At 54.7% G+C, this 24,869-nt stretch overlaps 1 protein-coding gene across 1 annotated transcript; it reads right to left on the reverse strand.

Moving 5' to 3' along the window:
- Positions 1-1,424: 1,424 nt before the first annotated feature.
- Positions 1,425-24,635, reverse strand: LOC142070687 (C-type lectin-like). Its single transcript, XM_075124618.1, has 6 exons — positions 24,561-24,635; positions 21,220-21,299; positions 17,305-17,450; positions 16,723-16,860; positions 11,559-11,673; positions 1,425-1,782 (listed from the first exon to the last, which is right to left on the reverse strand). Exons 2-6 carry the CDS (start codon positions 21,284-21,286, stop codon positions 1,715-1,717), a joined length of 534 nt encoding a protein of 177 aa, XP_074980719.1. The 5' UTR covers positions 21,287-21,299; positions 24,561-24,635; the 3' UTR covers positions 1,425-1,714.
- Between the last annotated feature and the right edge of the window lie 234 nt (positions 24,636-24,869).

The following is a 24,869-nucleotide window of genomic DNA, read 5'->3' on the forward strand; positions in this document are numbered from 1 at the left end:
CAATGTGTCTTTCTATACAGCACTCCGCCAAGCTTTGTTAACTTGCTGCTTTGCATGAAAACTGTGATGATTCCTGAGTGGGATTCCTACTCCACAAATGATCACATTGCCACTGTGTATTAATCCCAGCAGCAGCCACCATGTGTAGGAGACAAATAAGTGTGTGTGCTACGTGTCCCTCGCAGTGCCTGATCCTAGGAGTCTGCTACAGCTCTCAGCTACTAGCTCTTAGTCCTCTAGTGCCGGCTGTGGAGGGTCATAATTAAGGCAACGTTTTAGTCATGGGTATTTTTAGTAAAAGACACAGATGGGTCACGGGCTGTAAACAAATATTCATGGCCTGTGACCTGTCCATGACTTTTACTAAAAATACTGGTGACTAAAACTGGGTGCGGGGGCTGCCCAGAGGCCCTGTGGGTGCTGGGGGAGGGTGGCCCTGTGCTGGGGTGGGCAGGTGGGGGTGTGTGACCCGGGACCCCTGCTGGTGATGGAGAGAGGGCGGGCAGCAGCGCATGGCCTGGGACCCTGCTGGTGCTGGGAGTTGGTGGGGCTGGCAGGCTCCCTACCCGGCTCCACGCCTTCCCCCTCCCCAGCAGCAGAGTTTGGGTGTGGGAGGAGCAGGGGATTGGGGCAAGGGATAGGGTGAGGTGGGCTCTTGGCAGTGCTTACCTGGGGGGCTCCCCAGAAGCAGCGACATCCCCCTCACTCAGCTCAGGGGGAGGCGTGGCCAGGCAGCTCTGTGCGCTGCCTCTGCCTGCAAGCACCGCCCCCACAGCTCCCATTGGCCGCCTCCCAGACAATGGGAGCTGCGGGGATGGTGCCCTGGGTGGAAGCAGGTGCGCAGAGCTGCCTGGCCACATCTCTGAATAGCAGCTGAGCGAGGGGATGTCACCGCTTCCGGGGAGCCCCCCCAGGTAAGCGCTGGTGGGGGGGGTGGGCATGGTGGCCTGGGACTGCCCCAGCAGTGGCTGGTGCTCCTGGTGCAGGGACTGCCTGAGCTGCCCCCGAGCCAGGCTCACCGGCTGCTGCAAAAGTCCCGGAGGTCCCGGAAAGTCACAGAATCCGTGACCTCCGTCACAAACTCGCAGCCTGAGTCACGATTCCAGCTCTGCGGGGCTCTGATGTTTACAGAACAGACAGACACGTCCCTGCTTTGAGGCACTTAGTGCCTGAGTGGAGATGAGACCAGGAGGAGATGACACAGGGAGGGTGGGCCAGAAAAGAGGAAACTCTGCTTATTGCAGATCTCTGGAGGGAGACCAAATCCTGTCCCTTATCCAAAAGGCCAGGCCCATCCTGCCTCCCTCTGGGGGTTCCCTTCCTCTCCTCCAGTGGGATCTGGGCGGTTCAGGACACAGTCAGAGGGGGCAGGATGGACTCGTCTACATGGGGGCCAGGAATGGGACAGAGGAGACATACAGAACTGCATGCTCAGGAGAGTTTATTATTGTAGTGGGATGCAGACATTGAGGGGAAGGGAGGGAAGGGGCAGGAGTGTAACTCGAACAGAGACACTTGGGGGAAGAGAGTTTGCAGCTGGGGAAGTGAGATCTGGTCTCTCAGGGAGGGAGGGGACTGGTCCTTGAAGTAGCAAAAGCATCCGAAGAAGCATCCGAATGTCTGGGACGTTGCCTGATCATGCCCAAGGAGCCCAGGTCTTTTGCATCCCAGGTGCTGAGCTCCCCCTTCAGGCGCAGGCGAGCGACTCCCCTCGCTAGAGTCCATACTTGCAAATGTAGGTGTTTTGCTTGTTACAGGTAATATCGTTCCATTTCTTAAAATCTAGAAGGCAAAACAGAAAACACTGGGGCAGGGGAAGGGCAAGTGGGGCCGTTCCTGCCCTTACAGTGACCCCCCCCCCCCTCATTGCACCCTGCTGAGAGATGACCCCACAGCTCCTGTGCAGGAGGCTGTGAGGATGAGGAGGCTGAAGGTGAAGGCCCATGTGCCTCAGACAGGGACAGGTTCCATCGCTCTCTGAGGGACGCTGAGTCAGCGTGACAGTGGAAGACCCTCTTCTATTGTGTTGGAATGTGTCTGATGAGAGCACAACGGGGCCTCTTGGTGCTAGGTGCTGTGTCCATACACACACTGACAGACAATCCCTGCCCAGAGAGCGCACAGTCTAAATAGACAAGAGGTGGGAAGGGAAACTGAGGCCCAGAGTGGAGAAGTGACTTGCCCGAGGTCACCCAGCAGCTCAGTGGAAGGGCTGGGAATAGAAGCCAGGTCTCTGGAGTCAGAGTCCCATACCTGTCCACTAGACGACGCTGCCTCTCGATCTGCGACTGCTGTTACCACCCATCCCCCCCCAACACCCCTCAAAAGGCCAGAAAGGAGAGCGTGAGAGCCCTGGCTAGGTGCCAGCAGGGAGACAAGCTCAGGAAGTGTGACACCAGCTCGCTCTGTGCTGAATGCGCCGGCCCTACCTCCATCTCCTGCACATCTGGGTTTGTGTGTGGCCCAGGGGCAGCATCTCTCCCCAAGGGACAGCACAAAGGATTCTGGCTGGTGAATCTTGCCCATATGCTCAGGGTTTAGCTGATCGCCATATTTGGGGTAGGGAAGGAATTTTCCTCCAGGGCAGATTGGAAGAGGCCCTGGAGGTTTTTTGCCTTCCTCTGTAGCATGGGGCACGGGTCACTTGCTGGAGGATTCTCTGCTCCTTGAAGTCTTTAAACCACGATTTGAGGACTTCAATAGCTCAGACATAGGTGAGAGGTTTTTCGCAGGAGTGGGTGGGTGAGATTCTGTGGCCTGTGTTGTGCAGGAGGTCGGACTAGATGATCATAATGGTCCCTTCTGACCTTAGTATCTCTGAATCTATGAATTGCTGTGAACTTCACCCTTTCTCCCGTTTGCAGTGCCACAGAGCCCTGGGAGCGTTATTCAGAAATGGTACCCACACTGGCTTTGCAAATTTTTCACTTTAATGATTTGCTGAGTGTGTGATTGGTCATGCAGGTCACATGGCATTGCTCCCGCTCCATGATTGGATGAATGACTCTTTTTCAGTAGGAGATAATGGAAAAGCAAATCCTGCCCAGTGTGAGGTTGAGGGAAGGAGCATTCGTGCCAATGCTCCTGAACACTCAGACTCAGGAGCATCTGAGGCTGGGCGAGTCACGTGACTAGCATGGCCCATGAACAATGATCGGGGGAGAGCCGTATCCGTCTGTATCCACAAAAACAACCAGGAGTCCGGTGGCACCTTAAAGACTAACAGATTTATTTGGGCAGAAGCTTTCGTGGGTAAAAACCCCACTTCTTCAGATGCATGGAGTGAAAGTTACAGATGCAGACATAAATATACTGGCACATGAAGAGAAGGGAGTTACCTCACATGCGGAGAACCAGTGTTGACAGGGCCAATTCAATCAGGGTGGATGTAGTCCACTCCCAACAATAGATGAGGAGGTGTCAATTCCAGGAGAGGCAAAGCTGCTTTTGTAATGAGCCAGCCACTCCCAGGCCCTATTCAAGCCCAAATTAATGGTGTTTAATTTGCAAATGAATTTTAGTTCTGCTGTTTCTCTTTGAAATCTGTTTCTGAAGTTTTTTTGTTCAAGTACAGCTACTTTCAAATCTGTTATTGAGTGTCCAGGAAGATTGAAATGTTCTCCTACTGGTTTTTGAATGTTATAATTCTTGACGTCTGATTTGTGTCCATTTATTCTTTTACGTAGGGACTGTCCGGTCTGGCCAATGTACATGGCAGGGGGGCATTGCTGGCACAGGATGATATATATCACATTGGTAGATGTGCAGATGAATGAGCCTCTAATGGTGTGGCTGATGTGATTAGGCCCTATGATGGTGTCCCCTGAATAGATATGTGGACACAGTTGGCAACGGGCTTTGTTGCAGGGATAGGTTCCTGGGTTAGTGGTTCTGTTGTGTGGTGTGTGGTTGCTGGTGAGTATTTGCTTCAGGTTGGGGGGCTGTCTGTAAGCAAAGACTGGCCTGTCTCCCAAGGTCTGTGAGAGTGAGGGATCGTTTTCCAGGATAGGTTGTAGATCGTTGATGATGCATTGGAGAGGTTTTAGCTGGGGGCTGTATGTGATGGCCAGTGGCGTTCTGTTATTTTCCTTGTGGCGCCTGTCCTGTATTAGGTGATTTCTGGGTCCTCGCTTACAGACAGCCCCTGAACCTGAAGCAAATACTCACCAGCAACTACACACCACACGACAGAACCACTAACCCAGGAACTTATCCCTGTAGCAAACCTCATTGCCCACTCTGTCCCCATATCTACTCATGTGACACCATCAGAGGACCCAACCACGTCAGCCACACCATCAGGGGCTCATTCACCTGCATGTCTACTAATGTGATATATGCCATCCTCTGCCAGCAATGCCCTTCTGCCATGTACATTGGCCAAACCGGACAGTCCCTACATAAAGAATAAATGGACACAAATCGGACATCAGGAACGGTAACACACAAAAGCCAGAGGGAGAACACTTCAATCTTCCTGGACATTCTGTAACAGATTTAAAGGTAGCTGTACTTGAACAAAAAAACTTCAGAAACAGACTTCAAAGAGAAACAGCAGAACTAAAATTCATTTGCAAATTTAACACCATTAATTTGGGCTTGAATAGGGCCTGGGAGTGGCTGGCTTATGACAGAAGCAGCTTTGCCTCTCCTGGAATTGACACCTCCTCATCTATTGTTGGGAGTGGACTACATCCACCCTGATCGAATTGGCCCTGTCAACACTGGTTCTCCACTTATGAGGTAACTCCCTTCTCTTCATGTGCCAGTATATTTATGTCTGCATCTGTAATTTTCACTCCATGCATCTGAAGAAGTGGGGTTTTACCCACGAAAGCTTCTGCCCAAATAAATCTGCTAGTCTTTAAGGTGCCACCGGACTCCTGGTTGTTTTCATGAACAATGAGTCACTCATGAATTAGCGAGTGAGCTTTCCCTGTTCACCCAGCTCTCTGTCCTATTGCCAGCAAATGGGATGAGACCCTCAGCCCTTCTCCGCCCCCCAGGCCACTCCAGCAACACGGATAGCTGGAAGCTGGCTTAAACGGCCAGCTGGGGATTCCTTGTGCGTAGGGAAACCCAGCTGAGACAGCTGCCCTGCCCAGTCCTGGCCCCCGCAGCATAAGGGACAGGCAGGGTGTGGCGGAAGCCACTGAGCTCTGGCCATCCAGGTTGTTACTGCCACAGTCAGAGCAGCCCTGAGGTTGCTCTAAATTGCCCTGGGGCCCAAAGAGCCCCCTGGTTGCCTCCGGAATCAGGGTGGCAAAAGCCACTGTGACGAAGTGACTCAGCAGGGAGGGGGGAGTGTTGACCTGGGAATGTGCCCTGGGGATGGGAGACCTGAGAGCCTGTCACCTGAGCCAGGAGGGGGAGGGGGAGGTAACACCTCTGCCCGGGAATGTGAACAGAGGCTGCAGCAGGGAACCTGCTGGGTGGGGTTAGTTGGCAGTTTGGAGGCTGGGGAGAGGAACACAGGGAACCCCAGGGCTGGGGTCTAAGCTCCCTGCTCCCCCAGAAGGACATGATCGAGGGGTCCTGGTTGTACCCACAAGCTCTGTTGTGGACTGTGTTCCTGTTGTCCAATAAACCTTCTGTTTTACTGGCTGGCTGAGAGTCTCAGTGGATCCCAGGAAGAGGGGTGCAGGGCCTGGACTCCCCCACACTCCGCGACAACTGGTGGCAGCGGTGGGATCTACTGCACCCCGTGAACGGCGCTTCCTGCAGTAAGTGACTGGGGAACAGTAAAACGAAGGGGAATTGACGGGGACCAGGCGTGCTGAAGATTCAGAGAGAGACGGTTTCGGGGGGCGGCTAACCCCTGGGAATGTGTGACCAGAGAGAAAGACTTTTGCAGTAACAGGGTCCCCCGGGGGATTGCAGCGAGCGGTCCCAGGGGCGGAGGAGTCTGCAGCTCGACCCTGGCAAAGAGGTGGTGACCTCAAGAAGGACTGGCACACTAAGGGCTTTTCCTGGAAACCGTGGGAAGCTGCCCGGCCTGCGAGTGGCCAGCAGGGAGATGTACGCTAAACGCCTTAAGAGTGACCTGGTGGAGCTGTGCAGGCAGAGGGGGCTGCGCATCGGGAGGTCCACCAAGGAACAACTGATTGCCCAGTTGGAGGAGAGGGATCGCTTGGATGACCCGATCCCTGTCCCTGAGGGGAGCCGCCCGGCAGACGCAGCGTGGGCCCCGGGGCCTGACCGGGCTGGGAGGGGTCAGACTGCTGCCGAGGACATCCCGAGACCCTTCCTACCTATGCCTGGGGGAGGGGTTGGGGGAAGCCCAGCGAATACCGAGGGCACCCTGACCCCAGCACCCAGCAGGGGATCCTCCCGGCGGAGCTCCCCATCCCTGGAGCGGAGGCGGCTGGAATGGGAGAGGGAGATGAAAATGAGGGAGCTGGAGGATCATGAAAAACAACGTCAACATGAGGAGAAACAACGTCAACATGAGCAGGAGGAGAAGGAGAGGGAGCGTCAGGAGAAGGAGAGGGAGCGTCAGGAGAAGGAGAGGGAACGTCAGGAGAAGGAGAAACAAAGACAGCATGAACTGGAGCTGGCCAGGCTGAAGAGCAGTGGGGCCCCGGCTGTGGTGAATGAGGGGGGACCCAAGACTGCAAGGAACTTTGATAAGTGCTTCCTGGCCCAGCGGAAGGAGGGGGAGGACATAGATAGCTTCCTGACGGCCTTTGAGAATGCCTGTGAGCTGCACAGGGTTGACCCTGCAGACAGGCTCCAGTTTCTCACCCCCTTACTGGACCCCAAAGCCGTGGAGGTGTACAGCCGGATGACAGGGCCGGAGGCAGGGGACTATGAACTGTTCAAACAGGCCCTGCTCCGTGAGTTTGGGCTGACCCCCGAGATGTACCGGAGAAGGTTCCGGAGTCAGCGTAAAACGCCTGAGGTCACCTACCTACAACTGGCCAACCGGATGCAGGGATATGCCCGCAAGTGGACAGCTGGGGCCCGAGCTAAAGAGGACCTGCTTGACCTAATTGTACTGGAGCAACTGTATGAACAGTGCCCTTCCGACCTGAGGCTGTGGTTGGTGGACAAAAAGCTCGAGAACCCCCAGCACGCAGGGCAGCTGGCCGACGAGTTTGTGAACAGTCGGTCAGGGGGTAGCCGGGAGGAGTCCCAAAAGAACAGGCCCCCCCCGATGCAGAGAGAGAGTCACCAGGGGACCTCCCAGCGGGGAAATAGGGAGAACCCCCTCCCAAGGGGAACGCCTGGCGTCGGGCCCCTCCGACCCGCTCGAGGGGACCAACGTGACCTGAGCTGCTATCACTGTGGCCAGAGAGGCCACATACGGTCCCAGTGCCCTGGGCTCAGGGACAAACTGAGCAGACCCAACCTACCCAGGGTTAATTGGGTAGGGACCCAGCTGGACGAGGGGCAGACGACCCAGGAAAGGGGGCCTACCAGTTTACCACCTGCTCAGGAGGGAAGAGTACCCCAGGCCAGCTCCACCAGAGGGCTGGAGGCTCTGGACTCAGGGCGCTCAGTTTACAGGGTGGGCGCGGGGCTGTCCCTCCGGAGAGAGTGCCTTGTTCCCCTGGAGGTGGATGGGAGGAAAGTCAATGGATACTGGGATACGGGCGCGGAGGTGACGCTGGCCCGGCCCGAGGTGGTGGCCCCAGATCGGGTGGTACCCAACACCTACCTGACCCTGACAGGGGTGGGCGGGACCCCATTTAAGGTGCCCGTGGCAAGGGTACACCTGAAATGGGGGGCCAAGGAGGGCCCCAAGGATGTGGGGGTACACCACCATTTGCCCACTGAAGTTTTGATGGGGGGAGACCTAGAGGACTGGCCAAGCAAGCCCCAGACCGCCCTGGTTGTGACCCGTAGCCAGAGCCGGCGAGGGCCACTGCTCCCTGACCTCGGGGAGGGTACCGCACCGGAGGCGCAGGACCCTACCCTGGTGGGAAGGGAGGGCCGAGGGGCACGGCTCAGAGAGGCTGAGGCCTCAGACCTGGCCACTGAGGGGGAACCGGTCCCCATCCCTTCCCCAGCCGCTGAGTTCCAGGCCGAGTTGAGGAAAGATCCCTCCTTGCAGAAGCTCAGGGACCTGGCCGACCTCGGTGTGGTACGAACCATGAGGAGAGGCTGCCAGGAGAGGTTCCTGTGGGAGAAGGGGTTCCTGTACCGAGAATGGGCTCCCACAAGGGAAGTAGAGTCCTGTGGGATCAGGAGGCAGCTGGTGGTCCCCCAGAAGTATCGCCGCAAGCTCCTGCACCTGGCCCATGACATCCCCCTCGCAGGGCACCAGGGAATCCGGCGCACCCGGCAGAGGTTGCTACAGAACTTTTACTGGCCCGGGGTCTTTACCACGGTCCGGCAGTATTGCCGATCCTGTGACCCCTGTCAGAGGGTGGGGAAGGCCCGGGACAAGGGGAAAGCGGCTTTGAGACCTTTGCCCATCATAGAGGAGCCTTTCCAGAAGGTGGCCATGGACATCGTGGGGCCTCTCAGCAAGACGACCCGGTCGGGGAAGAAATACATTCTGGTGGTGGTAGATTTTGCCACCCGCTACCCCGAGGCAGTGCCCTTAGCTTCCATTGAAGCAGACACCGTGGCCGATGCGCTCCTGACCATTTTCAGCCGAGTGGGGTTCCCCAAGGAAGTCTTGACAGACCAAGGCTCCAACTTCATGTCGGCCCTGCTCCGGTGCTTGTGGGAGAAATGTGGGGTCCGGCACGACTGGGCCTCAGCTTATCACCCCCAGTCCAACGGGCTGGTGGAGAGGTTTAACGGGACGCTAAAGATGATGCTGAAAACCTTTATGAACCAGCACCCGCAGGATTGGGACAAGTACTTACCTCACCTGCTGTTCGCGTACAGGGAGGTGCCCCAGGAGTCTACCGGATTTTCGCCTTTCGAACTGTTATATGGAAGGAGGGTGAGGGGCCCCCTGGACCTGATGAGAGACGAGTGGGAGGGGAAGGCCACTCCCGATGGAGAGTCAGTGGTGGAGTATGTCCTGATCTTCCGAGAGAGACTGGCTGAACTCATGGGCCTGGCCAGGGAGAATCTGGCCAGAGCCCAGAAGAAGCAGAAGGTCTGGTATGACCGCACGGCAAGGGCCCGTGCCTACGCCACCGGGGATCCGGTGATGGTTCTCATCCCAGTGAGAAAGAACAAACTACAGGCCGCCTGGGAGGGCCCTTTCAAGGTCGTCAAGCAGCTCAATGAGGTAAACTATGTGGTGGAGCTGTCGAACCGGGCGCACCACCGCCGGGTGTACCATGTGAATATGATGAAGCCATATTATGCCAGGGGGAATGTGGTGTTGGCCGTGTGTGGACAGTGGGAAGAGCAGGGAGATGACCCTTTAGTAGATCTATTCCCTGGGACCAGAGCTGGTTCCCCCCTGGAAACAATCCCCCTCTCGGATCAGCTAACCCCTGCCCAGCAAGCTGAGGTCAGGGGGGTGCTGCATCCGTACCGACAGCTGTTTTCCAACCAGCCTGGACGCACTAATCTGACTGTCCACCGGGTGCAGACAGGGTCGCACCCGCCGATAAGATGCTCCCCCTTCCGAGTCACAGGGAAAACTGCTCAGGACCTGGAAAGAGAGGTCCGGGACATGCTGGCTTTGGGGGTGATCCAGCCATCTGCCAGCCCTTGGGCCTCGCCGGTGGTGCTGGTCCCCAAAAAGGACGGGTCGGTCCGGTTCTGTGTGGACTATCGGAAGCTCAATGCCATCACTGTATCTGATGCCTACCCCATGCCCAGGCCGGACGAGCTCCTAGACAAGCTGGGAGGAGCTCGGTACCTCACCACCATGGACCTTACAAAGGGCTACTGGCAAGTGCCGCTGGATGCAGATGCCCGACTGAAATCGGCCTTTATCACCCCTCTGGGGCTCTATGAGTTCCTGACCCTGCCTTTCGGCCTCAAGGGAGCGCCGGCCACCTTCCAGCGCCTAGTGGACCAGCTCCTGAGGGGGATGGAGAGTTTTGCCGTGGCGTATATTGATGACATCTGTGTCTTTAGCCAGACCTGGGAGGACCACGTTTCCCAGGTTAGACAAGTGCTGGACCGACTCCAGAGGGCTGGGCTGACTGTAAAAGCGGAGAAGTGCAAGGTGGGGATGGCGGAAGTGTCTTACCTGGGCCATCGGGTGGGGAGCGGCCGCCTAAAGCCGGAACCAGCCAAGGTGGAGGTGATCAGAGACTGGCCCGCTCCCCACACCAAAAAGCAGGTCCAAGCCTTTATTGGGATGGCAGGATACTACCGAAGATTTGTGCCCCACTTTAGCGCCATAGCCACCCCCATCACTGAGCTATGCAAGAAGGGGAAGCCAGACAAGGTGGTCTGGACCGAGCAGTGCCAGGTGGCTTTCCGGGCGCTGAAGGAGGCTCTGGTCAGTGGCCCAGTTCTGGCGAACCCGGACTTTGACAAGGCCTTTGTGGTGTTCACCGACGCCTCCGACACGGGACTGGGGGCGGTGTTAATGCAGGAGGATGAAAAGGGGGAGAGACACCCCATCGTGTACCTGAGCAAGAAGTTGCTACCCCGGGAGCAACACTACGCGGCCATCGAGAAGGAGTGCCTGGCCATGGTGTGGGCCCTCAAGAAACTAGAGCCCTATCTCTTCGGGCGGCACTTCACCGTGTACACCGACCACTCTCCCCTGACCTGGCTGCACCAGATGAAAGGAGCCAACGCCAAGCTCCTGAGATGGAGCCTGCTCCTGCAGGATTACGACATGGACGTGGTCCACGTGAAGGGAAGTGCCAACCTGATAGCGGATGCGCTGTCCCGGAGAGGGGGCCCCGAACTTCCCCAGGTCACTGGTCACAGTGACCCCGCTCAGTTCAGTCTCGAAGGGGGGAGAGATGTGACGAAGTGACTCAGCAGGGAGGGGGGAGTGTTGACCTGGGAATGTGCCCTGGGGATGGGAGACCTGAGAGCCTGTCACCTGAGCCAGGAGGGGGAGGGGGAGGTAACACCTCTGCCCGGGAATGTGAACAGAGGCTGCAGCAGGGAACCTGCTGGGTGGGGTTAGTTGGCAGTTTGGAGGCTGGGGAGAGGAACACAGGGAACCCCAGGGCTGGGGTCTAAGCTCCCTGCTCCCCCAGAAGGACGTGATCGAGGGGTCCTGGTTGTACCCACAAGCTCTGTTGTGGACTGTGTTCCTGTTGTCCAATAAACCTTCTGTTTTACTGGCTGGCTGAGAGTCTCAGTGGATCCCAGGAAGAGGGGTGCAGGGCCTGGACTCCCCCACACTCCGCGACAGCCACCAAGGCACCAACTGAAGAACCCATGCCCCACCTATGTGGCCCCTAGTGGGCAATTCCTCTGCTCTGGTCTTTCCCTTTAACTGAGCATCTGGGGCCAAATGTACGGCCTGGCCTGCCTCGGACTGGAGCTGAGCCGAGCCTCAACCTGGGACGCGTGGGGGAGGAGTTCCCAGGTGAGATGAGGGGATTATCTCTGGAGCGCAGCAGTGTGAGCTGAGAGAGAGAGGCAGGGTGCCTGGACAGGAGGCCATCTCTGCCAGGTCCTGTCTTGGCTCCTTTGTGGGTGAATGTGTGTTTGAGCTGTCTGCTTACCCCTGTCGTTCAGCAGCTCGATACAGTACTCAGCGTTACGCACATTGTTTGGTTCCCCAGGGTTCCAAGCACTGTAATGATACAGCGACCCATCTGTCCACTTCCAGCAATTGTTCTGCAGAGACAGGGAAGAAAGGTTGTGGGGTCCCGGGGAGAAGAGACCTTGGTGATAAGGCACCATAGAAACACCTGAACCCAACAAAGATGTGCCCTACTCAGGCAGTGGGAGGGAGTCGGGGAAGGTCCGTGGGGCAGTGGGTGGGGAGAGGCCAGCTCAGGGGAACAGGCCCTGGAGACCCTGATCCAATAGTAACACTTAGCACATAAACTTTACCTTCTGCCTTCCAAGCTCTTTGCCTGAATTAACAAAACTCCTCGTAATGGAACAGAGTCGCTCGAGAGTATGTTCTAGTCCCTAAACCCCATGGGCACAGCCTGCCATGGGGCACTGGTGGTTTTAAGCTGGGTGATCTCATCTTGTTTAAGCAAAAGAAAAGTGCACCTGTGATGGAGATGCTGGTTGGGTCAGGGAATGGGATACAGGGCCTATTCTCCTGTAGTGGGCTGAGCACCAGTCTGGCCCCAAGTTAGCAGGACTGGCTAGCTCAGTAGAATCAGAGAAGGGGACATGGGGACTTTCACCTCTAGGGGTGCTGGCTCTGGCTTTGGGAGACAGAGTACTAGATCCAATCTCTTTCCAGGCCAGGGGGAGCTAGATGGATGAGGAGACTAGAAAATGGGATACAGAGCCTCACACGTTTCCGGCTCTGGGTTCAATCGAGCCTCAGGTCTGAGGAATCATTACCTGTTTGATCATGGATAAATTCATGGAGGTTAAGTCCATTAATGGCTATTAGCCAGGATGGGTAAGGAATGGGTGTCCCTAGCCTCTGTTTGTCCGAGGGTGGAGATGGATGGCAGGAGAGAGATCACTTGATCATCACCTGTTAGGTTCACTCCCTCTGGGGCACCTGGCATTGGCCACTGTCAGTAGACAGGATACTGGGCTGGATGGACCTTTGGTCTGACCCTGTGTCATAAATATAAAGGGAAGGGTAACCACCTTTCTGTATACAGTGCAATAAAATCCCCCCTGGCCAGAGGCAAAACCCTTTCACCTGTAAAGGGTTAAGAAGCTAAGAGAACCTCGCTGGCACCTGACCCAAAATGGCCAATGAGGGGACAAGATACTTTCAAATCTGGAGGGGAGGGGGGGACAAAGGGTTCGTCTTCCTGTGTGATGCTTTTGCCGGGAACAGATCAGGAATGCAGCCTTACAACTCCTGTTAAGTTAGTAAGTAATCTAGCTGGAACATGCATTAGATTTCCTTTTGTTTAATGGCTGGTAAAATAAGCTGTGCTGGATGAAGTGTATATTCCTGTTTTTTGTGTCTTTTTGTAACTTAAGGTTTTGCCTAGAGGGATTCTCTATGTTTTGAATCTGATTACCCTGTAAGGTATTTCCCATTCTGATTTTACAGAGGTGATTCTTTTACCTTTTCTTTAATTAAAATTCTTCTTTCAAGAACCTGATTGATTTTTCATTGTTCTTAAGGTCCAAGCGTTTGGGTCTGTGTTCACCTGTACCAGTTGGTGAGGATTATTATCAAGCCTTCCCCAAGAAAGGGGGCATAGGGCTTGGAGGGATATTTTGGGGGAAGACGTCTCCAAGTGGGCTCTTTCCCTGTTCTTTGTTTAAAACGCTCGGTGGTGGCAGCATAGGGTTCAAGGACAAGGCAAAGTTTGTACCTTGGGGAAGTTTTTAACCTAAGCTAGTAAGAATAAGCTTAGGGGGTCTTTCATGCAGGTCCCCACATCTGTACCCTAGAGTTCAGAGTGGGGAAGGAACCTTGACACACTGTATGGCCGTTCTTAATGGGATCCATAGCCTGTGTCTGTGTGTGCTGTTCAGGGGGCCTCCTGACCCCAGCGCCCCCACGAAAAGTTTGGATGAAAAGGAAACTGATGGAGACAAAGCTTCAGATGGAGCTTGACAAGTTTACAAAGGGGATGATATAGCAGGGTTGCCTGCCATAGCGGGGGCTGGACTCGGTGAGCCTGCAGGTTCTTTTCAGTCCTATGTTCATGTAAGCAAGGCTTGAATGAGCTCTGCCCTGACAACTAGTGAAGAGCTGGGCTTCAGGACCGGACCGTATTTAAATGAACAAACCCAGTCTGGCTAGGTATGAGCAGACAGAGCTGGGTTGGCAAAGTGATCAACTCTGGCTGGTGTTGGGTTACAAATCGCTTTAGTACTGAATGTAGGCTAATGAAATGTTGTAACCCTTACTGTATCAGGAAAGGGCAGCAGAACGGTGCTTAGCCTGCCCTGACTGAGGAGGTCACCCTCAGCTGAACTGAACTCGCTAACCAGGCGGCTCAGATGCCAGACCCTGTGAAGGGTGAGAGGGGGTGGGGATAGGTGTCTTCCCTGGAGGTAGGGGCTCTGCCTAAGAGTCTTAGGCATGGTTTAAAATGCCCCTCCTACTGTTCAAAGACAGAGCTAATTAAGGCTCCATTAGGGGTCTTTTTTTTGTTAAGCGATCACTACAGCTGAAAACGTCTGCTGTGGGACAGCGTTTCTGCCAAGCCTGCTTCAGCAATGAGGTTCTCCACGGAGAGCCGAAAGTCACTGAGAGCCGGGCGGAACCTCAGCAGACCAAGCTGTAGAGATCACAGAAGAGAGGCAGGTGGCAAGAGAAAGTGGCGGTGTGCGTCAGTGACAAGCGGCACAGGAAACAGCGGGTGGGCCTCAGCAAACAGTGGAGCAGAGAGGTGGCCGCCGGGCAGGGCAGATGATGCTAGAGCAAGGGCCCGGATGGTGGAGTGAACAAGATGCCTTCTCCTTCCTATCCCACGAGGCTGTGAGGTGAACACGCAGATGCACCTCTGAACTCAGGGTGTTCACTGACTAAGGACAACAAATGTGAGTGGGGTGCGGTAGACAGAGAAGGGAGGGGTACTGTGACACTGCACCCCATATTCTTCATAGTGATAGGATTATAGCATAATTATGATGGATTTTATGCAAGATAAGTCATGTGAGGTGTGACTGGAAAAGTTATGATTTGCTGAATATGATTATCCTCTTTGTATACATATATAGTTTTTCTATCTGAAGTTATAAATACTGACTATGTATCTGTACTTCAAATGTAGTTACACCTGGGTATCGTCCACTAGACAGCATGCTTTCAGTCTAAATAGCTGGTTGTAAAGGGCTTATTCAGGGTTATGGGCCATTAGAAAGAACAATAGGCCTTAAGAGAAGCTTATCCCCCACCTGATGAGCCTTCCTGAGAATGCTAGAGACAGCCTGTGAGTGATGGCTGCTATGACTCTACAAGGACATGTGACCAGGCCACATGATGCTGGACTCCATCTTGGGATATCAGTATTTTTCCACAAACCGCTCTGGGAACCAAGCTTTGAAACAAAGGGTTCCCACCCTATGCTAAAGGCAGAGAGTGACATCATCTGTGGTTCTTCACTCCCCACACAAGGAGACTCCTGGAAACATCTGAGGAAAAAAGACCGAACTGGGGGAAGTGCTGGACCCAGGCTAACGGGATTTCTAGCCTCTGTATGAAACACCTAGGAATTCCAAGCTGTAAAGCAAGCATAGTTTGTGCCTTGAGACTCTAAAGTCTGTCTGTGCCATGAGTAAGGGTGAGAATCTGCTAATTCATATCCAATCTATTTAGTATATTAAGCTTAGTTTGCTTTATTTGCTAGGTAATCTGCTTTGATCTGTTTGCTATCACTTATAATCACGTAAAATCTATCTTTTGTAGTTAATAAACTTGTTTTTGTTTCACTCTAAACCAGTGAGCTTTGACTGGAGTGCTTGGGGGAAGCCTCTGCTTGGTTACCACAAGTGTGCGTTTTCCTCTTCACGTTGAGGGAGCGTCGGACCGGGTAATAAACCTTTACACTGGCCAGATTTGACCAGGGCAGGACGGTGCTGCTCTGGGGTCCTAGGCTGGGAAGCTGGTTGTCAGAGAGCCTGTGTGTAACTGCAGCAGGGTGTGTCCCTACCTGTGTGAATGCTGGTGAAAGTGCAGACTGGAGGGCTTTGCAGCTTGTCACAGCAGTACAGTGTGAGAAGAAGCCCAGGCCAGTGAGTCAGGGTGCTCAGTGGTACCCCAATTCCAGGTGGCATCCTAGAGGGGAACCCATCACAGGTAAATGAAAGGGTTTTGGACTCAACCCTGAAACAGAAGGGCGCTACCCAGCACACTATGGGGTGGGGGGTTTGTTCATGGTTTTATGTTTAGGAATCCTGCTTGTGGCGTTTTCCCAAATTAATGCTGGGTTCCTTCCCTCCTTCTATTAAAAAATTATTTTCTACACCCACACTTGGTGGGTATGAGAGGAGAAGTATGGCCTCTTAGAGGTGCCCAGGGGTGGTGTGTAATGGTCCCAGGTTACCAGGTGGGGGCTCGAGCCAGTTCTGTGTTATATTGTTAAGAGGAACCCCTACATATTGAACCCAGGCCTGGTTGCTGTCAACTCCACCTGGCAGAAGCGTTACACTTGCAACTGCTACGTCCCCATCTGGGGCCTCCTTCCCAGCCTGTGACTGCTCCCCCTTCATCTCCCTGCCCTAAGGAGCTGGGGGCTCTCCTAAGGAGAAGCAGGTGATGACACGATCCCCAAGATGAGGGAGCAACCAGCAGTGTCAGGGGCAATCCAGAGGTCACTGGGGAGCAGACACTCAAGTTTTGGGCAGGAAAAAGTCGCTAAAAAACTTGGTGAGGGTGGAGTGGAGATGGGATGTGGGGGGGGGGGGGCACTGCACATTGCATGAAGTGGGAGAGGGGAAGGGAAATCGGGCAGTAGCTGGAGAGGCAGGTTCAGGTCAAAGGTTCATTTGATGACCAGGGAGACCAGGGCCTGGTTGTATTTAGAAGGGAAAAGCCAAAGGGGAGTTAGACCTCAACGTAGGATGGAGATGGAAAGGGTGCAGGAGGGCAGGGGTTAAAGGTGGAGTGCAGTGGGAGATGCTGGTGCCCATGACAGGGAGAAGGGGAGAAGGAATGGGGGAGGGAGATCCTGGCAGCTCCTATGAAGGGTCCATGGAGCATGGTCTCTGCAGAGTGCCTGGGAAACCTCCAATAGGAGAAGCAGCTGCCAGAGGCCAAAGCCGGCTCTGGGCACTCACATGCTGGGGGTTGTGGAGTCCGATCCACACAGAATCCTTGGAGCGTGTCATCTTGATGTATCTGGCCACCACGTTCCCTTCTGCCTCATTGAGAATGGAGGCGAGGTGGGCCCCCTTGCGTTGATGCTGACACTCCACCTGTGGCAGGGACATCGGTGAGGCCTGTTACCCCCCTGCAGGGGGCGCTGTTTGGCACTGGTGTGGGGTCCTGCCCCACCAGGCTGCAGCAGGAGCAGGGACGGCTGTGAGGAGAGAGCCCCCTCTCGGTGCCTGTTCCCGAGCCCCAGGGCCTGGCACCAGCCACGTCACCTCAGCAGCCTCCCCACCCCACCGCTGCAGAGAGACACCCCCAGACAGGGACAGCAGGAACAGCTGCACAGTGGGGGTGCTGAGAGCCACCGAACCAAGCCGCGAACCCTGGGTGTGATGGAAACCACTTCAAGCCGGGGGTGCGGCTGCACCGCCCGTAGCCCTAGTTCCAGCACCTGGGCCCAGGGACCAGTGGTGACGTCACCAACCCCTCCAGCCCCCCCCCCCAACTAACCCACACGTCCCCAGGGGCCCCTGAGAGGAGCCTGGTACCTCAGCCTCTGCCCAGGTCGTTTTTCCGGGGAAGAACCCATAGCAATGGTGATGGTAGTACAGCCAGCCACTGGGACAGGACCTGGCCTCGGCTCCTGATCCGAGAGAGGAGGCGGGATGGGGAGAGAGGAAATGGCGGGGAGAGGCTGTTTCGGAGAAGAGAATGGGATCGGAGCTGTCAGTTGCCATCATTCCAGCTCCTGCAGATCTCAACAACCCTCGGACCGTTTGCCTTCTCTCAAAATGGCCACTGTCTCCTGTTACTTTCCATGGAGCTGAAGCCACTCAGTGAAACCGGCTGCCCCCCCCTTGCCCCCTCTGTCTGTGGCAGTGAGGCTGTCCTAGTGAACATTACCACTGTCTCCCTTCCCAGGGGGACAGGAGCTGGGCTGCCCTCAAGGAAGATGGTCGCCTCCTATCTTCTGTGCAGGGGCACTGGGGAACCTGATGGGGCGAGGTAGCAAGGGGGTTGAGTCAAAGTATACAGGGGGTTATGGGGTGAGGTGGGCAGCACTGGGTGTCATGGGGACACTGGTGGGACTGGGAGCAGAGGGGAGGTTGGGGGCATTGTAGTATATTAGAGGATGAAGGGACGCCACACACTGATTTGCCAACCTACTGAGGAGGGCTTTAAACTGGGCTGAAAAGGGGCAGTGACAAAATCCCACAGGTGACCTTAACAGAAGATTAAATGTTGGGGGAGGGGAAATGGAAAATTACAATGGGGTCATATTTCAGAGTAACAGCCGTGTTAGTCTGTATTCGCAAAAAGAAAAGGAGGACTTGTGGCACCTTAGAGACTAACCAATTTATTTGAGCATGAGCTTTCGTGAGCTACAGCTCACTTCATTGGATGCATACTGTGGAAACTGCAGCAGACTTTATATATACACAGGTCATAGGAGCAACAAGAGGGATAACAGGGTGGGAATCTGCTCTGCATCTCAGGTGTCTATACACAAACGCAAGGACTATGGGGAATAAACAGAAGAACAGGAAGTATGAGTATATAAGCTAAATCATGACTCAGTTGGCATCACAGGGACTTGGTGGGATAGATCTCATGACTGGAATATTGGCATAGAGAGGTATGGCTTGTTCAGGAGAGACAGTCAGAGAAAAAAGGGAGGAGATTTTGTATTAGACATCAAGAATGTATACACTTGTTCTGAGGTCCAGAAGGTGAGAGACAGACCAACTGAAAGTCTCTGGGTAAAGATAAAAGGGGAAAAAAAGAGGGGTGATGTCATGGTAGGGATCTACTCTAGATCACCAAATCAGGGGGAGAAGGAGGTGGATGGGGTATTTCTAGAACAAATAACAGAAATATCCAAAAGACAAGACCCCTGGTACTAATGGGGGGACTTCAGCTTCCTAGATATCTGTTGGAAAAGCAATATGGCAAAACATAAAATTTTAAAAAGCATTCTTAGAATGTATTGGAGATAACATCTATTTCCCAAAGCGCAGAAAGTAAAAAGAAGAAAAGCCATGTTAGACTTAATTCTGACTAACGGGGAGGAATTGGTTGAGAATCTGAAGTGAAGATAATTGGGTGAAAGTGACCATGAAATGAAAGATTTCATGATTCTAAGGAAGAGTAGAAATTACAGCAGCAGAATAATCACAATGGACTTCACAATGGATGACTCCAAGCTGGGAGGGGTTGCTAGCACTTCAGAGGACAGGATTAGAATTAAAAATGACCTTGACAAGTTGGAGAATTGGTCTGAAATCGACAAGATGAAATTCAATAAAGACAAGTGCGAAGTTCTTCCCTTAGGAAGGAAGAATCAAATGCACAAGCACAGAATGGGGACTAACTGGCTAGGCAATAGCGCTGCTGAGAAGGATCTCGAGGTTCGAGTGGGTCACAAACTGAGTATGAGTCAACAGTGTGATGCAGTTGAGAAGGCGGCTGATATCACCCTGGGGTGCTGTGACGGGGTATACAAACCCCACCGTGCGCAAGCAGAGGTTAGGGAACTGCGGCTCCACCACACCTGTAGGAAATGCTCCAACTGGAGGAGGAGTTAAAGGGAAGGGGAGCAGCTCTGTTGGTGGTAGCCCAGGGAAGAGAGCAGACCTGTGACCTGCTGCTCCAGCAGAGGGGAGCTGAGCTAAGGGAAAGGCAGAATCTCTCCCCTCGACAACTGTCCATATCCTCACTGAGGGAAGGGAGGACCTATTACAGAAGCAGCCTGGGAGCGGAGTATTCCCCTCTCCCATGGACTCTGAGTTTTGCTAATATCCCTTGCACTTGGCTTGGACGGCCCTAGAAGGGGAAGGCCCTAGGGCTGATCGGGCCCAGGAGGGGGCCATATTGCAGGAGGAGGCAGATGCCAATGTGAGAGAGGAAGAGAGCTACCCCCTGCACGCAGCCGCCAGAAGGTGCTGGGTGGTGAACGGACACTGTTCACACCATCCAAACCCAGACAGTGTCCTGGGGACAATCACGGGGAGGGGGTGGTAGGAATTGGCGCAGGGAGGGCAGCCTTAAGCTGCCCTGGTTGTCAGATAACTGAGAGCCCCCAAAGGGCCCTGGGTTGGAGCCCGGTGTAGTGGGAGGGCCTGGGCCCCCCTGCTAACAAATCCCCTGCACGTCACGTGCCTAAGCCCTGACCACTAGGGAACGTTCCCCTACCGACTAACCCCCGAGCGAGGACTGTCACAGGTGTGTTAACAGGAGTGTTGTGTGTAAGACGCAGGAGGTCATTGTCCTGCTTGGCTCGGCACTGGCGAGGTCTCAGCCAGAGTTCTGTGTCCAGGTCTGGGCACCGCACTTTCAGAAAGACGTGGATAAGATGGAGAGAGTCCAGAGGAGAGCAACAGAAATGATGAAAGGTTGAGAGAACCTGAGCTATGGGGAAAGGTCAAACAAACTGGGCATGTTTAGCCTTGAGAAAAGAGACTAAGGGCGACCTGAGAACAGTCTTCATGTATGTTCAGGGGTGTTATAAAGAGGACGGTGATCAATTGCCTCCATGTCCAGTGAAGGCAGGACAAGCAGCAATGGACTTAATCTGCAGCAAGGGAGAGTTAGGTCAGATATTAGGAGAAACTCTCTAACTCGCAGGGCAGGGAAGCTCTGGAACAGGCTCCCAAGGGAGGTTGTGGATTCCTTGTCACTGAAGGTTTTTAAGACCAGGTTGGACAGACACCTGTCAGGGATGATGTAGATTTGCTTGGTCCTGCCTCAGTATGGGGGGTGGGCCTGGACTAGGTGACCTCTGGAGGCCCCTTCCAGCCCCACATTTCTATGATTCTCTGATAGCTGAGGACCCATAGAGGGAAGGGAAGGCAGAGAGCTACTAACAGATGGGTGTGGGAGGGATTAGCAGTACGTGGAGTAACTGCAGAGTTTTGTGGGGCTATGTAAGGAAGGGGTTCAGAGGGAGAGAAATAGTCTGTGATCCCCAGATTTTTCTTTGGAGGGGAGAAAGAGGGAAGGTTTTGGGTTATCAAAAGCAGAGGGATCAAGTTGACGAAGAGGCACCATTCTGAGCCCAGTGAAAAGAGAAGTGACTCATTTGGGACATTTTCCCCACATTCTGTTCCCTGGGTAGGACGGGAGCCCCCACCCAGTGAGGAAAGTCATTCCCTAGGCAGCAGCAGGAGATGGGGGCAGGTTTAGCTCCCAGCCTGTCTCTCACACTCAGCCCCAGGAGGTCTCAGGGATTCCCTCTGCACTCAAGCCAGGGGCAGCAGGAAGCAGCCTCTCTCCTCGGGCAGGTGCTGAGCTGCTGGGTGGGGTCTGGATTAATGGGCTTGGTGGGGAAGGGGCTCTGGGGACACAGCTGTGGTGGCTTCTCCAACATGGTGGGGCTGGGGCCCCCTGAGTGAAATGAATTCACTTCCTATTGAGGGCAAACAGCACCTGGGGGCTCCAGCACTGGGGGCCGGGCAGGGACTCACCTTCCAGCAAGGGGCTAAAGATCAGGCAGCCGAGGAGACAGAGGCTGAAGTAGGCGACTGGCCGCATCTTCTCGCTTCCCCTGGGGGGAAAACACACCAGGGAGATGGGCCACAAGAACCTGAGACAGTCCCTGTGACCAGGAGAAAGCGTTTGTCAGGGGTGAGATAACAGATAAAATGAAAGCTATTTCCTCCCCCCCGCCCCCAGACCCCTCACCCCATCTGTCAGGACTGAGATCAGTGTGGCTGCAGGGAGCCCTCGTGCCCTGGCCCTGACTGAAAAGTTCCGGGCAGATCCCCAGGGAGTGTAAATCAGCTGGAGTCCCCCTGAAGTCGGTGGGCGGGATCCCCAGTGGGTACGGTCTGGTGTAGGGTGATTGAATCATAGAATCATGGAATCATAGAATATCAGGGTTGGAAGGGACCTCAGGAGGTCATCTAGTCCAACCCCCTACTCAAAAGCAGGACCCATCCCCAATTAAATCATCCCAGCCAGGGCGTTGTCAAGCCTGACCTTAAAAACTTCTGAGGAAGGAGATTCCACCACCTCCCTAGGCAACGCATTCCAGTGTTTCACCACCCTCCTAGTGAAAAAGTTTTTTCTAATATCCAACCTAAACCTCCCCCACTGCAACTTGAGACCATTACTCCTTGTCCTGTTGTGACGAAGTGGGACTGTTCTTAATGTTTCCTCCGAATATTGTGGGGGTGCCTCAGTTTCCCCTATGCAGTTCTTAAGTATCTAGGTGGTGGGGTAAGGGTGTATGATCATTGCAGAGCCCTAGAGGGCAGGTGTGTGCAGGGGTCTGGACACAGAGAATGGCCGACACCCTGTTTCCTGGCAACTGATGGCCTGGGCCCTTCCCCCCCCTGCAAGGTGAAAGCTGAAGGTTTGGAGAACAAAGGAATCAGGTGACCACCTGGCCCCGGAAAGGAACAAAGCCCAGAGGAGGAGGGGCTGGAGGAAGTTTCAGTTGGGGGCTGGCTGGAGACATGGAGTGAAGTGCAGACGTGGTTGTCTGGCTCACTGCCCCCCAAAATGGACCCAGCTGAGGGGTCCCGTTCTCTGCACCTGCAAGCTCTGTTTTAGACCATGTTCCTGTCGTCTAATAAACCTCTGTTCTACTGGCTGGCTGAGAGTCACGTCTGACTGCGGAGTTGGGGGGCAGGACCCTCTGGCTTCCCCAGGAGCCCCGCCTGAGCGGACTCGCTGGGGGAAGCGCACGGGGGGGCAGAGGATGCTGAATGCTCCGAGGTCAGACCCAGGAAGGGGGAAGCTGGGTGAGCTGTGTGTCCTGCAGACAGGCTGCTCACAGAAAGGAGACTGCCCCAGAGTCCTGACTGGCTTCATGGGGAGCACTTCCAGAGCATCGCCCAGGGACTCTGTGACACCTGTCCACTGGGGTCAGACCCCCAGCGGGTGGGCGTTGCTCAGATTTGTTAGAATCACCGGGGCTAGAACCGCACTGAGTGTAAACTAGCCGCAGCTCCATGGGAGTCACACCAGCTCGGGATCAAGCCCTCATCAGTGCAGGGTAAAATGGCAACTTCTAATTCCTAGCCCTCAAGCCCAGGGAAGCACTTGGCCCATCACGCACCCTGTGCTTGGCTCATCAGTGCCCTGCATTGGGTGTTGTCATTTACACCTGTGCAAAGAGACTCTGAAATGCTCCATCCTCCCTGGGTGATGATTTACACGTACCGGACGCTGGTGTAAATGGTGACGTGTGGTGCCAGGGACAATCAGGCCCATGAGAATTGGGTTATAACTTGAGGGCGCTGCCGGCGTCCAAGGTATTGGCCCTGTTCTGGGCTGCCCACGCTCCCTCGTGTCTGTCTCTCTGCTGCATTTCAAGGGAGCCCATTACCAGGGTATGTAGGTGCTGACCATGGCCAAATGAAAGCCGCGTAAGACTTGCACCCGAAGTGATTCTGTTCTCACATTTCTGTTGCTTGGCTGCTTGTATCTGGGACGACTGAGACTGTTTATAGGCCGGGCATGGCACCGACCCTTTGAAGCATGACACCTGGCAACTTCACTCATCTCATTTCCAAGGACCAGCTGACTCCTAATGTGAATTTTATGCATAGATTGCAAGGCCAGGAAGGACCATTGTGATCACCTGGTCTGACCCCCCTGTAAAACACAGGCCAGAGACCTGCCCCATAATAATGCCTAGAGCAGAGCTTTTAGAAAAACATCCAATGTTGATTTTAAAATTGCCCATGATGGAGAATCCACCACGACCCTGAGGAAGTTGTTCCAGTTACTCTCACTGGTAACAATTTCTGCCTCATTTCCAGTCTGAATTTGTCTAGCTTCAGCTCCCAGCCATTGGATCATGTTCCACCTTTGTCTGCAAGACTGGTGAGCCCGTTGCTAAATATCTGTTCCCCATGTAGGTACTTATAGACTGGAATTAAGTCCCCCCTTAACCTTCTTTTTGTTCAGCTAAACAGATAAGGCAGGTTCTCTAATCCTTTAATCCTTCCCTTGGCTTTTCTCTGACCCCTCTCCAAATTATCAACATCCTTCTTGAATCATGGACACCAGAACGGGGCACAGGATCCCACCAGCAGTCGCACCAGTGCCAAACACAGATGTAGAATAACCTCTTTGCTCCCACTTCCGATTCCCCTGGTTTTGTATCCCAGGTTTGCATTAGTCCTTTCGGCCACAGCATTGCAATGGGAGCTCATGTTCAGCTGGTTATCCAGCCCCACCCCCAAATCTTTTACAGAGTTCCTGGTTCCCAAGACAGAGGCCCCCATCCTGTAAGTCTGGCCTGTGTTGTGTGTTCCTAGATGTCGGCATTTAGGGCCTCTGTGTTACCGCACGGCCGCAGCAAGGGTGAGCTTCGCTGGAGATTAGACTGTTTGTCAGCTCCCTGCCATGCAGGCCTCCTCAGCTGTGGGGGCTTCTCCCACCCTTCCTGATCTGCTATGGGGGTTTCCCCCACCCTCCCTGCTCCATCGGAGTGGGGGCTGGGAGGGCTTATGAAACATCCCTGGGGTGGGGGAGGGCCAAAGGGGGATGAGGGCCAGGTGCCACCCTGCAGGGGGTGATGTGCCAGGACTCACAAAGGGGGAGACACCCGGTTCAGTGCCAGCCGGGGAGCATGGGGCCCTTGGCACTGCTCTCTGGGACAGGATGCTCAGCTCCAGACCATGTCGGGTGTGGGGCAGGGCTGTGGGTGGTGGAGAGCCGGGTGGACCCTGTCCCAGGGCCCAGGCAGCTCACACAGGGCAAGTCTGGCCGCCAGGCCTCATCCCAGCGATTGGCTGCCGAGTGCCCAGCACCCAGCGTGGAGGGGAGAAGGAAGGAGGGGTCAGGGACTCACCTGTCTGTCTGTCTGTCGGTCGGTCTAGGCAGCTGGTCCAGAGCACTGGGGTACTGTGCCAGGTGCTGGGTCCCCGGGGAGTTTATAGCCCAGCGGGGTTGGGCGGGGGGAGGGAGGAGGGTGAATTTGGAAATGGGACCAGATGTGACAGTTCAAACCGAGTGAGGACACAGATAAGAGATGGCAATCTGCCCCCTGCTTCTGCTCAGCTTCCTGCTGCCCCCTGCGGTGCCCTGGAGTGGCTTGTGGGGCCAGCGTTATCTCTGCTGAGTCACTGCCTGGCGCTGGGGAGGGGGCCCTGGGACAGGG

Source organism: Caretta caretta, chromosome 1 (assembly GCF_965140235.1).
Source record: "Caretta caretta isolate rCarCar2 chromosome 1, rCarCar1.hap1, whole genome shotgun sequence".
NCBI lineage: Eukaryota > Metazoa > Chordata > Testudines > Cheloniidae > Caretta > Caretta caretta.